We start from the raw sequence: 16192 nt of genomic DNA, 5'->3' as shown, positions 1-16192 counted from the left end.
GTTAGAGTACTTACCTTCCTACAAAAAAGTGAGTCAAACTGGGAGGCAGTCTGACTAAGTGAAACTAAAATAGAAGTTAAAACTTAATGGAATTTTTGCACATTCTCTCTTAAGATAGAAACATAGCAGTATATACAAATACAGTGGTGGTCTTTGGTTCCTGAATATTTATTTTATTTATATTTATAAATATATAAATGCTTTCCATGTAGTCATCCCTAACACTGTACCCTGTGATGTAATTTAGTGTGCCAGATGTCAAACATAATGGATTGATCTTCTCATGATTAAATACACTTCAGCAGATGAAGTAACATCCACAACAAACAACAAAATCTCTCCAACCTTCAGGAGAGGCAGTGTGAGCTGGTGAGACATGGCAGAAGGCCAAAAGCAAAGTTTCTATTGGCGGTATTCTAGGAAAACATATTTTAATGCAATGCTACCAGAGAAGTGTTCCTTTCCTTCCAAATCTGTACTTTTCACAAAAGTGACCAAAAATTTCTCCGTAAAGCCCCACCCGCCCTCAGCATTTCCCTCCTTTTTCAGAGGAGTTTTTTCTTTCCATTTCAAAAGAACATAGCCTTTCAAGTTTGGGACATAAGTAAGTTTTTATTCCCTGTGTAAAAAACCAGCAACAACAAAAAACAGCCCTTTTTCAGTGTGCTGCCAAATAATGCATCATTATTACCTGTTTTTCAAACCAATAGTATTTTCTTCCCAAAATGTGATATATGTGGGCCAAATGGAATTTACTGAAATTTAAAAAATTTAGTTTGCAGGCATAGACATCTTCAGCACAGAAGTGCAGTATTCAGTGATGATAAATTCCGAGCAGACAATTGCCTCACCTTGCTACAAACAGACATGAATTAGGTGCAGCTCAATGGCTCATGTCAGGTTGCCATTTTAGGTCACCATTTTGGAAATTTTTATATTAAACCTTGCCAAGCAGCTTCGGTTTGCTATCCTTCTGCCATGGTCAGAAACAAATTCCTTGAGAGAACATATAACTGCTATCTAATATGTACAGGGCCAGAAGTTATTTGCAACATTATAATAAGGTAGCACATCAACTAATCAGTACAGTCTTTAAAAAACCTTTGTTTTTGTTCTTCTTGTGTACCAAAGGAGGACAATGATTCTTGCACAAACTATATAGAATATCCCAGCAAATACATGTCATAAAAGGAAAATTAAAATTCCTACTATTTCAGTAATGCAGATTGCTTAACGTATCAGTGATCTACAGTAAATCTTAGGGTACATCTATACTTACTGGAAGATCAATTTGTTCAGGGTCAATCTTCCCGGGTTTGATTTAGTGTGCCTAGTGGGGGACGCACTATGTCAAACCATCAGGGCTCGACAATCAGCCCTGGTTCTCCTCATTCTTGTGAGGCATAAGAGAGGTCAACGGGAGAGTTTATCCTTTTGACCTGTTGTGTGGATGGCCAGAAAGATCGATCTAGGATACATCAATTCCAGCTATGCAACTGTCATATCAATCTAGTGTAGATCTGGCCTTATTGTCCAAATTCACAAGAATGTCAATAAATAAGAAGGTAAGAATATGCCACATCAGAATATCTCATGGTGTAGATAGCTTTGGGGAGCAGTTATTTTAGTCAAGGGATCTTTCTAACTTTGTGTGAGAGCCCTAAAGTTAGTGTCAGACTTTAAACTCTCAGTGCACATTGATCAACATTCTGTTAATGTGTTGGTATAAAGAAAGTTGTGGGAAAATTAACAGTCTCTATCACTCAGCATTTATTAATAGTTTCCATACTAAGAGGGACTGTAAATCTTTGTGGGATCACAGCTTTTTGGTATTGGCACACGTTAACTCCTGGCAAGGACAGATATTTTTATTAATGGCTGCCATTGTGCTTTGTATGTAGTTTGATTTTGTAACTGAATCTTAATAGCTAATAAAAGTGGGCAGCAGGGGCAACCCACATGCATGTGCTTGCCTCAATGAGTTTCTGAAAATATATTTATGAGAGTTACAAAAGTAATTTGTTCCCCGAATAAAATAAGCAATAGTTATCTTAATGGTTGTAGTTCAGGTACATCAGCCGGTGCCTTATTTTTTTCTTTCTTTTTATCAATTTTCATTTTGAGAAATGTTCCTCCTACAACCAAACCTGAAAAAGAAAAAAAAAGGTGGCTTAATAAAGGTAATTTTAAAACATTTTAAAGTAGTTCATCAAGGAATTAATATACAAACTATTCAACATACTTTCTCATTCTTAACTGGAACAAAATGGATTTTAGGGATAGAGGAATTACCAAACTGGACCTATTCTTTTGGTTCAGTTGCTTCTCGCTGACAGTGGTCAGGACCAGATACCTCAGATAAAGGCATAAAAAATCTAATATTGGACAAATTATGGGATGACCTGCCTTCAAGGGAGGTTTCTTCCTTAATCCCCTTCAGTTACAGAGTATTCAATGCCCTGAGGCATGAGGGGTTTCATCCCTTATCATTTTTCTTATCCCGTCTAATGTAACTGCAGACGTTTTCATTATCAATATAAAAATTCAGTCTCTTTCTAAAATTGTACTAAGCCCTGGCCTCAGTAACATTTTGTGGCAATCACTGCACTGTGTATTTTTTCCTTGTTATCAATTTTGAATTTGCTGTCTTTCATTTTCAGTGAATATCCCCTTGTTCTTCTCTTCTGAGAAAGTGTGAAAGAATGTCTGACTTGTTCTTTCTATACCATTTAATGTTCTGTATATCTTTACTATGTCACTTCTTATTAGTCTCCACTCTGAACTGAACAGTCCAAATCTTTTCAGTCTTGCCATACATGAAAGTCCTTCCAGATTTCTCAACCTTCTCATTGCCCAGCTCTGAACACCCTAGTAAATCTGTGGGAGCAGCCATGGTTCCTTGTTCATGATTCTAAGGGTAAAAAATCCTTTGTGTATGTGAAAGTGAAGTTGTATATTTGGGACCATAGTTTACTTTAAAAATCAGGAGTTGAATACAGTTTTTTTTTAATTTGTTTTCATTGGCCGCTTGAAAGGAGGACAGTACAGAGCTGGACAAAATGTCTCCATTGAGTTTCCTGGCAAATCAAGAGTGAATAGCAATTTCAAATACAGTAGTGGTGTGGAATTAAGTACAAGGCATCAGGTTCTGCTATTTCTGTTAATCTAGTTTTCCTATAGTACATTTTGTCTCTAGTTCATATTAAATGAGGGGATGGTTGAAGGTATTACAGGGAAATAGTGATTTCAGAGGTTTGAAACCTAATATAAGGGCTTTTTCTGTCTCAGAGTCTGAGCCTGGCCTTTTCCATTCTCTTTGTTTCCTTTGAATCACACTATATCTGCCTTCTCTCTTTCATCTTCTAAGGGCTAAATTAAAATCACAGGTAGGTTCTCTCGTTCCAGAGGCTTGTGAATTACACAGCAAGTTTCATAATAAAATCTTAGTTTCCTTTTCCTACTTGCAATGCAGAAAAGTTGCTCTCTGGTGCCAATTTATTTTCCCTGTGTAACTGAACTAATGGAAAGCTTACATAAACTTCTTTTTAGATCATCTTCTAAGTTTGTCCAACCCCTTTGGATAGGATGTCTGCCTTTTATTTTGTTTCAGCTTTTTGATACTTCCCCCCTCTGTAAATCCAAGTCCCAGCCACCCAGTCTGCTGACTGTGGTTATGTTGTCCAAAAATCACAGACTGTGCTCTGAATTCTTTTATTTACTTAGAGGGCAAGACTGGGGGAGGGGGAGACAGGATCTCATCAGTCAGCAATCCCAACTCTTTTTGTGCTTAAGTTTATTAAAAGAATGCCCAAAAGGATGCTGTCTTGTTCTGGGGGAAAGGTATTAATCTGTTTCCACACATACCATCACCTCATACCTATCTCAATAAGGTACAGTGCAATACAACCTGACTTTACAACCATGGTTTGTTTGTACAAATGTTGGTATCCCAAAGCTCACAGCAGTTAAAACAATGGGTAATGTTAAACTGAGAAGTTAAGGCGATTGTGCCTTTAAGAAATATCACCTACCGATGAATAGCAACACTCCAAGAAGAATACCGACTGCCATGCCTGCGCTTGGCATCCCTGGATGCTTGTCTGCTTCTACAAAACATCTCTGCTCATCTGAACACCTGCAAACGTTTACTGCAGTCAAAGAGAAATGTCGTACGTTTAGTGGAATCATTAAGCCACCTTACAGAATAGCCCATGAATATTGCCTCTCTCTAATATAGTAGTGCCAATGCAGCCTATGACGTACCTTGAATTTTCAGGTTTCCTTCCAAAGGTGGTTTTCCATTGTCGTTGATTGCTAATGGAACACTGTAAGTGTTCTGCTCCAGATTGGTGAGCTTTGGGGAAAGGTAAGCATGGGTGCCTGTCAGCAGGAAATAGGACATTCATATTAGGACAATAACGAATGGTAAAATGCACCCAGTTATGCTAAATACCTGCAGCTACAACTGCTCTAATGCCCAGGTCATTTTCTTAAAGACTGTACAATCTAGCAGTTCCCCAGTCCATACATTGGAGATCTGACTGCCCCTGAATAATTTAATGAGTGAGAGCTGTATATACATGCACAAAGACTGATACTATTTATTTTTGCTCTGCAGCCCCTTCACTCTGGAAAGCTGCTGTAAAGGGTCTCCAGGACAGATGCAGGCTCCCCTCCCTTCCCCCCTGGGAATAATACTAGGGGCAGACAGCCTTGGTGCCTGGCACTTAGCTACCTCCATCAGCACTATGCCACCTACACAGGGAGCCCAGGCATGGGAGATATTCTAGGGCATGCCATAGTTTCAGCAGAGGCAGGACACCAACAGGTCGGAGCCAGGACAGGTGGAGGTCTGAGGAGGAACCAGATGCTCAGGGAGTTCTTACATGTGATTTACTTTGCCTCCAGCAAAACCACATAAGGATCTTTATGATCATCTCTTCTGACCCCCTACAGTACACAGGCAAGAGAATCTCACCCAGTGCTTCCTGCATAGTCACGTCTACCCTACACCCCTTTCTTATTTTCAGAGGGAAAGCCAAACTCGTGCAACCAGTTCTGAATATCTAAACCAACTGGGTAGGCCATCCTCACAACGCACCCCCCATAACCTAACATGGCAGGCTTTCCCATAAAGTGCTCCCAAAGTCACCTAGCAGAACAGGCCACGATTTGCTGTATTCAAATTAAGCCACTGTAGACGGGGTGCCTTCACAGAACAGGCTAGCGAGCCCAGCTATGATACATACCGTAAACCTGTGGACAGATTTTGCACGTTGCCACAGCCAACATCAGGAAACGTTCCTTAAAAATGCAGCCTCCTGGGGAAAAGTCTCTAATGCACTGCTTACACTAGCTGCTCTTTTTTTTATCAAAAATGATTTTACACAGTTTATACTGAAGTACTTACTCACATAGCACTTTGAGGCGTGTTTCTTCTCTCTTAAGTATCAGCAAAAGCCCAGTTTGTTAGCACACAAAATAAAAGCATCATCTCTTGCAGAAACTTGATTTTATCAGTGTAAAATCAAGTCAAATATAATTGCCTACAACTGCCTAAAGTGATGCAATAATCCTGTACTCCGATAGATATTAATTTCTCAACACACCTAAGTATTTTCAGTGTGTGGTATATAATACACAAAGGTAAGAATGAAAGAGAAATCTGACCATTTCTTAAACATACACCATTGAAATCTGAACACACATGCGTATGCTACTTTCTCCATATGATTGAAAAACTTACCATTTATTCTAGTAATTTCCCAGACACTCTTTATGTTTTCACCACCACCAAGAGAAAAAGTGAATTCTGGAGAATATAGTTGTTCATCGTCATCGGTGGCATGGATCTCTGCTCTCACTCCTTCCTGGAGCGGATGGCAGAAGAATAGGGAATCACCTTTTTCTAACCGAGGAGGATTATCATTCACATCTTTTATGTATAGAGTGAAGTCTGCTGTGGAGCTCTGAGATCCGTCACCTGTAGAATTTAAAACAGTACAAAATTACGTGTCAAGGCTTGGTCTTCAAATTCACAGTCACTTCGAGCTGAGCTGTCCCTTTTGCATCCACAGTGACTTTGAAGAGAGTGGGTGTGGTGGTGCGACATGAGAGAGGCAAGTCCCGGAGCTGCTCTGCCTGTAAAATACAGAGGCAGTCTCTGGAGGTACTGAGGGGATGTAGTGGCAGTTAATATCACTTTTTAACAAGTGACAGCGGTGGGGTAAGCTGTTCACACCCCTTAGTAGTGCTGACTCCCGAGTGCTGACTGGAGATGCAATAAGCCCAGAGGCGTCAACAGCTGCTGCAGGCCCCAAGGCAAGGTTGCCGGGGGGGAGCTGGCTCTATGCCATGGAAAGGGTGGGGTCAAGGGCAGAAGGAGCAGGACCTAGGACATTTGGCCCTCAGTGTCACCTGGACCACAGCACTGGCCCCCTCTTCCCCCGACTCCTTCACAGCTGTATGCAGCAGCACAGTAGCACTGCAGCGGCAATTTAAAAGTGCCTAGAGCTCCAGCTGTTACCGCTGCCAAAGTAGCAGCAGTGGTGGCACGAGCTCCAGGCCCTTTTGAAATGCCAGGCTCCAGGGCAATTGCCCCCTTTCCTCCACCTCATTGGTGGGCCAGAATAAGCCACAAGATCCAGCAAGCTCTCTTTGTGTTAAGCAAACACAAGCCCCAGCTTCCTGACTATTGCCCGCTCATGCTGGAAAAAGACATGATATGGTTGCCTGAGCCAAATCCCTTCCTTTACACATTCCTGCATCAGCAGCCCAGATCTAGCTCTTCACCCAAGAAGACTTTCTTTTTCACTGGTAATGTCAACTGCTCTTTTACTAAGTCAAAAACAATGGTCCCTTAGACAGTAATACATGTTAAGTAATAACTGTTTTTTTCTAGTTTGTTAGGGAAGTCTGGAGTGTGTGCCTCAAAAGGCAAGTTTCAATTCAAATACATGACACTTGTCTTAGCCATCCATGCAGTGAAAATGGCAAAATGAAATCCCTTGCCAGGATAAATAAAAGAAATAGTAGTTTTCGGTTCACGTCATGCAAGCACTGTAGCACAGTCTCTATATCAGGAAAGTGCAACTTACAAATGTAGAATTATTTTTTCTACTTCACTGCATTCAAAACCAAAACTATGTAAAACTTTAGAGCCCCTCAGTCCTACTTCTTCTTCAGCCAATTGCTAAAACAGGCAAATTCATTTACATCAATGGGAGATAAAGCTGCCTGCTTCTTGTTTACAAAGTCATCTGAAGGTCAGACCAGGCATTCACATGGCACTGTTGTAACCAGTGATGCAAGGTATTTATGTGCCAGATATGCTAAACATTTGTATGCCCTTTCGTGCTTCAACTTGTGGCTTGCAGTCTTCTTTAATCTTTTTACAGCACAAATACATGTAATCAAAAAGAAAAATAATAATATAATGATAATAAAAAGCAGCACTTTACACATCATAATTGAAGTTGTAATTGAAATTACTGTATTTGAAAATGTAGAAAACCAAGATATTTATGATAAATGTAAATGTAGGCGAAGTGGAAGAGCCAATATCTTTTATTGGGCCAACTTCTGCTGGTGAAAGAGACAAGCTTTTAAGCTCACAAAGAACTCTCCTTCAGAGCAGAGAGACCTTATAAGCACTCTGCAGAAACTTGAAAGTTGGTCTCTCTCACCAGCTGTTGTAGTTTAACAGTATGATTGAAACCGCAATCAATTGCAACTTTAACTTTGTGATTTAGATTATTTTTTAAAAATCATCTGAGAGCTCTAATCCATATCATTACTAGTTTGAAATTTTACTTAAAAGAAAGTAATCCCTGAAGTAATATGTCCTCCCAAGTGTAAACATCAAGAGGCAAACAAAAATAATATGCAGCTGCTCTCAGACACAGTCAAGGTCTTGCTGTTAGCTGTGAAGGTGGCCTTGGAAAACAAACATAGTGCTTTCATTGCTTACTTTCTTCTGTTGCAATGACCTGAACTTTGTATTCATGTTCTACTTCTCGATCCAAAGGAGCATCAGTATATATCTCTCCAGAAGATGTATCAATCCGCAGCCAGTTTCTCCTGTTCCTTTTCAATGTGTATCTTCACAAAGCATAAACATATATGTCATATATATTCTGTATCAGGTCATAAAAAATTATAAAGCAAATGTCTCATTGTTGATTAAACATTAAATTATCTGTATTGATCGGAAAACTATCAGTAAATAGCTCAACTGGTAGAGCAGCTACAGGACAAGGATAAAATTTCCTTTAGGAAAGTTGATAGTGCTTCCAACAAAAAAGAGAGACACAATTCAAGAGGTACCCTGGGACTGCCCATCATTTAAGGTTAAATGCAAATGAAAAACATATGAGAGTTGATGCCCTGGGAGATCCTATTATCAAGATCTGTGCCCTATGTAAAATGCAATTATATTGACTAGTAAATGACTTGTAAATTGTATAATTGTGACTTTTTTAAAGTTCCCAAATAATCGGCTTTTAATTTTTAATTTCAAATTCTCTAGATCCTTAATTTGTGAAGAAATCTTTAAAATGTGACCTGATTATAAACTCAGTTTAAACGGAGTGTGAACAGTGTTGTTTGATAATTGCCTGTGTGTACAGATAGCTAACTCAGAGATATGACTGAACTGCTCATGTTAATTTCAGTGGGCTTTTACCTCTGAAGGTAAATTATTTAAATAATGGATATATAATTTTTTCACTACTGAGTTAACAAAAAACACCTAGTTAATGTACTTATCCATCACTTTTGGGCATAGTGGCTGATAAAAAGTAGGGTAGCTGGTCGTTCTGTGGGTTGCAAAGGAAGGAAATAAGGAAATCTCATAACATGCTGAGAGGGTCAATAAAGTTATGTATTTCACTTGAATATCACTGCCTTATTTTAAGGATCTACCATTTACTGAGAACACTCACAACACTGGCACCAGGCAACCCTGTTGCTGACAATGATGCCATGGCAAGCAGGCACAGTGGAAGCCCTCTGAACCCATTCCATGAGCTTTACACTCGTTCCATTTTGAAAACAAGCAAGTAAAGGGGCCTTAGCCTTAGAGTCAGCAAACAGGCATATAATGCCCTTAATTACAGGATAGAGACGAAAAGAATGTTTGTACCTTGGACGGAGGATTATTTGAGGCACTGGGATAGAAGATGCATATAGGTAAACTAGGCGAAGTGGAAGAGCCAGTATCTTTTATTGGGCCAGCTTCTGCTAGTGAAAGAGACAAGCTTTTAAGCTCACAAAGAACTCTCCTTCAGAGCAGAGAGACCTTCTAAGCACTCTGTGGAAACTTGAAAATTGGTCTCTCTCACCAACAAAACTTGGGCCAGTAGAAGATATAACCTCATTCAGCTTACCTCTCCAATATCCTGGACTGGCATGGCTACCACACTACAGTCTGTGAAGAGACAGTCACAAGTTGTCATCACCATGCTTCAGTGTTTATAAATGATTATTAGTTCAGGGCAGAGAGACATCGGTTGTTACCCTGAGTGTTTCCCATTAATGCTAATCTATCAGGAGTAGAGAGCTGGTCAGACCCATTTTAAATCCACTCCTCTAGGGTGTCACATCAGCATTCTCACTGACACAAGCCATGTTAGTAGAATCAGTGTAAAATATAGATCATTCAAGTATGTTTCTGGGGAGCCCTGATGTAAGATTCATCCTTCATGTAACTCCAATAGCTTGCTTAGTGTTTTGCTCAAAACTAGTTAAAGTTGGTTTTTATTCTCCCTCAAAATCCTCAGTACAAATTATGTAGGGGTGGTGGCAAAGCGTATTTTGCATCCTATACAGAGGCTTAAGCTCTGAGAATTGGACTGAAGAAGGCTGATTTAAAAAAAAAATCTAATGTATTACTGAAGACCTGCCTTAAATATGTTGAACCCTTTAATTAGTTTGCAGGTGTGCTCTGCTGGATAAAAAGCACCAACAAGCACTTTAATGAAATGAAAAGAAATCACAGCTTGTTGCTTATTCTTAATCTCCATCAAGGAATATTTTGTACCTAACTCATTCGTTATTAAACCCATTTGAAACCACAAATACTGGCCAAAAGAATTGTTTTCAAGTCAACAGTGCCTTTCTCTGGAGATTTACTTTGACCTATTTTTCATTGTTAATCTCTTCAACCAGGAGCTCCATTGGAATTATTCTTGCTATTATACAGATACATAAAAAGGGTTTGCTGCAAAGACCATCTATTGTAAGGACAATACGCCCAGTTGTTTCCTTTGTATTTTCTTCCACAGTCAAATGTAAAATCATAAATACGTTGAAAAAACGTTGCATTTCTTTGTGTTCCATGTCTGAATGTGTCCTCTTCCTGGCATGCATGTTCTATTACTCTCAACCACAGCTTTTCAATCTACATGTTCATCGGCTCAGGACTAGGCTAACAAGTAAGCTGAGAACTGCAGTAATGACTAGAAGGCAGGGTTTTTTTGTTTGGTTGTGGGATTTTTTTTTTACCTTATCTTGTCACCCTCAGGATCACTGGCTGTCACTGTTGTTACCAATGTGCCTACAGGAACATCTTCAAAAACATCTCCTAGATATCTGTTTGTGGAAAAAACTGGCACCTCATCCACATCTGTCACCACTATGCTGAAATAAGTAGTGGAGTTTAAATTATACTGTACTCCAGGCACCAAAGGTTCTGGATTTGTGGCCTTGACTGTCAGGTTGTAGACTGAAGACTTTTCAAAATCAAGAACCTAAAGAAATGGGGAAAGATTGCCATAAACAATTGTATCACAGTTATCTTCAGTAAGATAAACAGTTGAAGAATCTCTTGTGTATGCCTATAATCTCCAGATCATTTGAAGATTTCCATCCCTGCCAGAATTGGCAGCATAAAGGTGGGTATTCTCAAAGCTGAAGATAAACCAAGAAGTTCAGAGTAAGTTTTCCACGCAGTCTATCGCTTCTCCCCAGTGCGAAGCCAATGGGTACAATGGTAACATCTCTCCTGCTTTGGGGACAGACTGATTTTTGGTTAATGAAGAAATATGGCAGACCCATCATGTCGGAGGACAACAGGACAGCACTAGAAAGAATTATTTCCAAATGAACAGATCTTGGGAGTGTGCCTCCACAAGTAACATTTCCAATTAATTTCCAGTTCCAGTTATAGCAAATAATATTGTTGCAGGCAAGAAGACCTGCCTCATGATTAGAGCCCTACTTAATACGTGGTCCATTTTGGTCAATTTCATGGTCATAAGTTTTTAAAAATCATACGTTTCAATTATTTCAGCTGTTTAAATTTGAAATTTCACAGTGTTGTAGTTTTAGGGATTCTGACTCAAAAAACTGCTGGAGAGGGTGGTTGTAAAATTATTGTAGGGGGATTGCCATTCTTCTAGCCTTAGTTCTGCATTGCTGTTAGTGGTGATGCCGCTGCTGCCTCTGAGCTGGGCAATTGGAGAGGATTGGCTGCTGGCTGAGATCCCAGTTCTGGGGACAGAGCCAGAAGCAGAAGGAGCACAGAACTCAGTATGGTCATTACACCCTTCTGTGCTGCTGCCTGATGAGCTAGGCCCCCAGTCAGTCACTCTCCAGATGCCCAGCTCCAAAGACAATGCTGAAATAAAGGTGGTAACTCTGACACCCCACAACACACACACAGGCTGCGTCTACACGTGCACGCTACTTCGAAGTAGCGGCAGTAACTTCGAAATAGCGCCCGTCACGTCTACACGTGTTGGGCGCTATTTCGAAGTTGAAATCGACGTTAGGCGGCGAGACGTCGAAGTCGCTAACCCCATGAGCGGATGGGAATAGCGCCCTACTTCGACGTTCAACATCGAAGTAGGGACGTGTAGACGATCCGCGTCCCGCAACATCGAAATAGCGGGGTCCTCCATGGCGGCCATCAGCTGGGGGGTTTCGAGATACTCTCTCTCCAGCCCTTGCGGGGCTCTGTGGTCACCGTGGGCAGCAGCCCTTAGCCCAGGGCTTTTGGCTGCTGCTGCTGCAGCTGGGGGTCCGTGCTGCATATACAGGGTCTGCAACTAGTTGTTGGCTCTGTGTATCTTGCACTGTTTAATGAAAGTGTGTCTGGGAGGGGCCCTTTAAGGGAGCGGCTTGCTGTTGAGTCCGCCCCGTGACCCTGTCTGCAGCTGTGCCTGGCTCCCTTATTTCGATGTGTGCTACTTTGCCGTGTAGACGTTCCCTCGTTGTGCCTATTTCGATGTTGGGCTGAGCAACGTCGAAGTTGAACATCGACGTTGCCAGCCCTGGAGGACGTGTAGACGTTATTCATCGAAATAGCCTATTTCGATGTCGCAACATCGAAATAAGCTATTTCGAAGTTGGGTGCACGTGTAGACGTAGCCACACACACACACACACACACACACACAACTTTGTGATCTCTTCTATCTCCCTTTTCAGTCAGAAACCCTGATTTGAGAAATAGAGGTGGTGTCACCTGTGAAATCGCTATAGTATGGGGCGGAAGGTAAAAGCACACAAAAGAGCAAATTTCATGTGGAGAGACCAGTTTCACACTCTGTGACACATTTTTCATGGCTGTGAAGTTGCTAGGGCCCTCTGTGATTAGTCAATACAGCTCTAGTGGTTACATTCTTGGAAAGTGATAATACAGGTTGAAGCTCTCACATCTGGCACCTTTGGGATCTGACTGGTGCTGGACAAAATAATGTACTGGAATATGGGAGGTCAATATATTCTAACAGCTTTACCAACACTTTCCTATCTATCTCATAGAGCTGGAAGGGACCTTCAGAGGTCATTGAGTCCAGTCCCCTGCACTCACAGCAAGACCTATTGCCACCTCTGGCAGTTGTTTTTTGTTTAAATTTATTTGCCCCACATCCCTAAATGACAGCCTCAAGGGCTGAGCTCACAAGCCTGGGCTTAGCAGGCCAATGCTCAAACCGCTGAGCTATCCCCGCCCGCACTCCTGTTTGCTGGGCTCTAAGAAAACACTTGGGTGAATCACAGCTAAATAACAGTACAGAACACTGACAGCCAGGACTGGTGGCTGGAAACAAACTTTACAGGAACACGGGAAACTTGGCCATACCCATGATAAATGGTCGTCCAGCTAACTAAAATCATGCTGGATTTTGGAGTTTGCCAGACAAGAGAGTTCCGGATTAGAGAGAGGTTAATCAAGAAATCTGAACATGTGAATGACTGCACTCACAATGGCTGCAGGTGAGGTTTACTGTTAAGAATAAAAAACTGCTTGTTTGGTTTTGGGTCTCCTTAACTTCAGCTGGCTTTGAGAGGGTTGGTTTCAAAGGAAAAGCACCTCTGGTTTTAAAACTCATGGTCATAACACAGAGTCTTCCTGGTATTTCTTCTTCTTATATATTTACTGACTCCTTGCTCCAGCGAGCATCCTGATTTGTTATCTATCAAGGTAAATATTGATGTTGGCTTTGATACAGACAGTGCTCACTTGAACAGAAACAAACTCTGCCTTTGTCCTGATCTTGAGACATCCTGAGCATCTGCAACCCCCTCTGAAAATGTCAGTATGGATTGGAAATGTTCACCAGTTCTAAGAGTCCATCCCATAACACACGTCTTTTACTTAGTGTCATATTACAAACAAATATCTTTGAGACACTGTAATGTTTACTTGGCTTAGTTTTCCAGTGACATTTTCTCGATATTGCACAACATGTACGACAGTGTCTGCATGAGGAATAAAGATCTACAGTACAGCATGCCATTATGATATCTTGTGATATACTCCAAGGAAACATAAGAATTGTAGTTAGGGACATGGTATGTTCAATGTGTGTCAGTCTAACTCCACTGACATCAATGCAAGTTCCACATTAGGAACTAGTGACCCCTGTGTGAACATCTTAATTTATTGACGAGAATGAGTAATTTATTTAGTGCTGATGTTCTAGCATAAATTAAAACATAAATTTGAGGCTGTATGGAGTTTGCCTCAAAAGAAGAGACAGCAATGAAACAGTTATAGCATTTGGTGTAACAGTGATAGAAGACATTCTGATTTTGAAAGGCAAGGAAAACATCTCTTTGTGGGTAAGTTGCCTGGAAATCAAGACCCTTTGCTGTGTAGTTCTCTACAAACTATTACCATATTCGTTATGTTGTATGTGACAGAGGGCCAGGATATACTTAACAGTTAAAACACACTTTCTGCTATGCTACAGTCATTTTGTAAAGAGCTAGAGATAATTTTGTGGTTTCAGTTACAATTCTTTGTTATATGTTGAGCTTCCTCCTCATTTTCTTTTTTGTTTGTTTGTTTTTCATTTTTCTTAGGATACCGGTAGCTTAATTATCACTTCTGAAGCTACTTTAATGGCAAATCCATTCCGCTTCAATATTCAACACTTTAGGTCATCACCTTACAATGGGGACACCAATGAGGCACATTTTAAATTGTGTTTTCTGGAGATGCCTAATCCATCAGAAGTCAGTTAAAAGAAAAATTACTGGATGTTGTTTGTGCACTGAAGTAAAGCTCAAATTAAAAATGTACTAGTACTGCTGTAATTTAGGAATTAAAAAGATCCACTTACCTTGCTAATTTTGACATATCCCCTATTTGTTTGGGGGTCTGCCTCTATAATAAAGATTTTATCTGGGTCTCCTTCTTCAATTGTGTAAATTATTGTAGAGCTGCCAGTGAATGGTTCATCAGCATCTGTAGCTTGAATTTCTAGTATTACTTCTCCTTCTGGAGTATCTTCAGCAATAGCCCAAACACCGTACTAAGAAGAAAAGATAATTGAAGCATACAACATCAGGAGCCATTCAAGAAAATTAGCTTTAGTGCTGGAACTTAGTGATCGACAATCATTAATGAGTTCAGGCACCTAGGGATGTAGCAAAATATTTTTTCTATTTACAGGTGAGGCACAAAGGCTATGCCTACACTGCTGTTGCTATTTTGGGATACATATATATCCATAGCTTTTCCCTGCACTTGAAATAGCAGCTCTATGTTAAGCACGGTGTTCCAGTTCCGCTACCCCTCATTGTAAGAGGGGTACCGGAACCTGCGAAATAGACCCTTATTTCAAACTTCAGTGCCATTTGGATGACACCAAGTTTGAAATAAGGTGTCTCAAAATTGCATCAATTATTTCAGGATAGAAATGCAATCTAGACGTAGCCAAAGAGATTGAGGCTAAGGTCTTCAAAGGTATTTCAATGACTAACTCCCATTAAAAACAAGAAAGGTAATACCTAAAAATGGGAGTTAGCATCTACATGTCTTTGAGGCTCTGGGCCTAAATAACTTGCCCAAGGTCAGACACAAAGGCCATTTCTACACAGGTTACTTTCTCCAGAACTGGCATGCTAATACACGTAGCAAAAGATGCTAATGAGGTGCAGATTCAAATTCCCTGTGCCTCATTAGCATAATGTCACGTGATTTGGAGTCCAGAAGACCATTTTCGGAAAGAAGGGGCCAAGCTTCTAGATGGCATTTTGGCGTCTGGAAGAACAGTCTTCCGGACTCCAAATCACGTGACATTATGCTAATGAGGCACAGGGAATTTGCATCCGCACCTCATTAGCATCTTTCACTACGTGTATTAGCATGCCACTTCCGAAGGAAGTGGCCTGTGTAGAAACGGCCAAAAACTGTTGGCAGAACCAGGAATTCCACCCACTCTCCTGAGTCCTAGTTCAGTTCCAAAAAAGACCATCCATCCTCCTAATTTAGGTAAACCTCTGAGAGCTTAGTGAGGGCAATCAAATGGCTAGAGTGCCCCATACTAATCAGCAAGGATGGGTAGCAGCCCTGCATCCTGGCCATGGGTTGGGTGGCAGATTTTCATCTCCCTGACTACTTCACTTACATAGACACAAATATTTGGGCACTATGAAAAAATTATTGATTTTGCCTTTAAATGCTTTATTAAATGTGATTGTAAAATACTTTTGGATTGCACCTTAAATTACTCTTTAATTAAAGTGCTTATTTGAAATTTCTAGGCCCTTGTAAAAATCTCATGCAAAAGATACATTCAACATATGTTTAAAAAAAACCCTTAACTGCCAACATGCTCCTTTACGATTTTTTTCATTAACACTTAATGTACGAATATAATTATTAGTCCTTATGCAAGCAATGTTAGATACTGATTTTTTAATCTATAAAAATTCTTATCTTTTAAATAGATCACAATTA

General features: G+C 40.4%; 1 protein-coding gene across 1 annotated transcript in view; it reads right to left on the bottom strand.

Moving 5' to 3' along the window:
• Positions 1-612: 612 nt before the first annotated feature.
• Positions 613-16192, bottom strand: part of CDH17 (cadherin 17) — a 48505-nt gene continuing 32925 nt past the window's right edge. The window contains exons 11-17 of the mRNA XM_074985703.1: positions 14571-14762; positions 10504-10748; positions 7970-8100; positions 5747-5983; positions 4264-4380; positions 4032-4148; positions 613-2147 (exon numbers count right to left, since the gene is read on the bottom strand). Of these exons, the coding sequence (XP_074841804.1) occupies positions 2047-2147; positions 4032-4148; positions 4264-4380; positions 5747-5983; positions 7970-8100; positions 10504-10748; positions 14571-14762 (1140 nt within the window). The 3' untranslated portion in view covers positions 613-2046. The remainder of the gene's footprint in view (positions 2148-4031; positions 4149-4263; positions 4381-5746; positions 5984-7969; positions 8101-10503; positions 10749-14570; positions 14763-16192) is intronic.

The sequence above is a fragment of the Carettochelys insculpta genome, chromosome 2 (assembly GCF_033958435.1).
Source record: "Carettochelys insculpta isolate YL-2023 chromosome 2, ASM3395843v1, whole genome shotgun sequence".
In the NCBI taxonomy this organism is placed as follows: domain Eukaryota; kingdom Metazoa; phylum Chordata; order Testudines; family Carettochelyidae; genus Carettochelys; species Carettochelys insculpta.
This window is presented reverse-complemented; position numbering and strand designations above follow the sequence as displayed.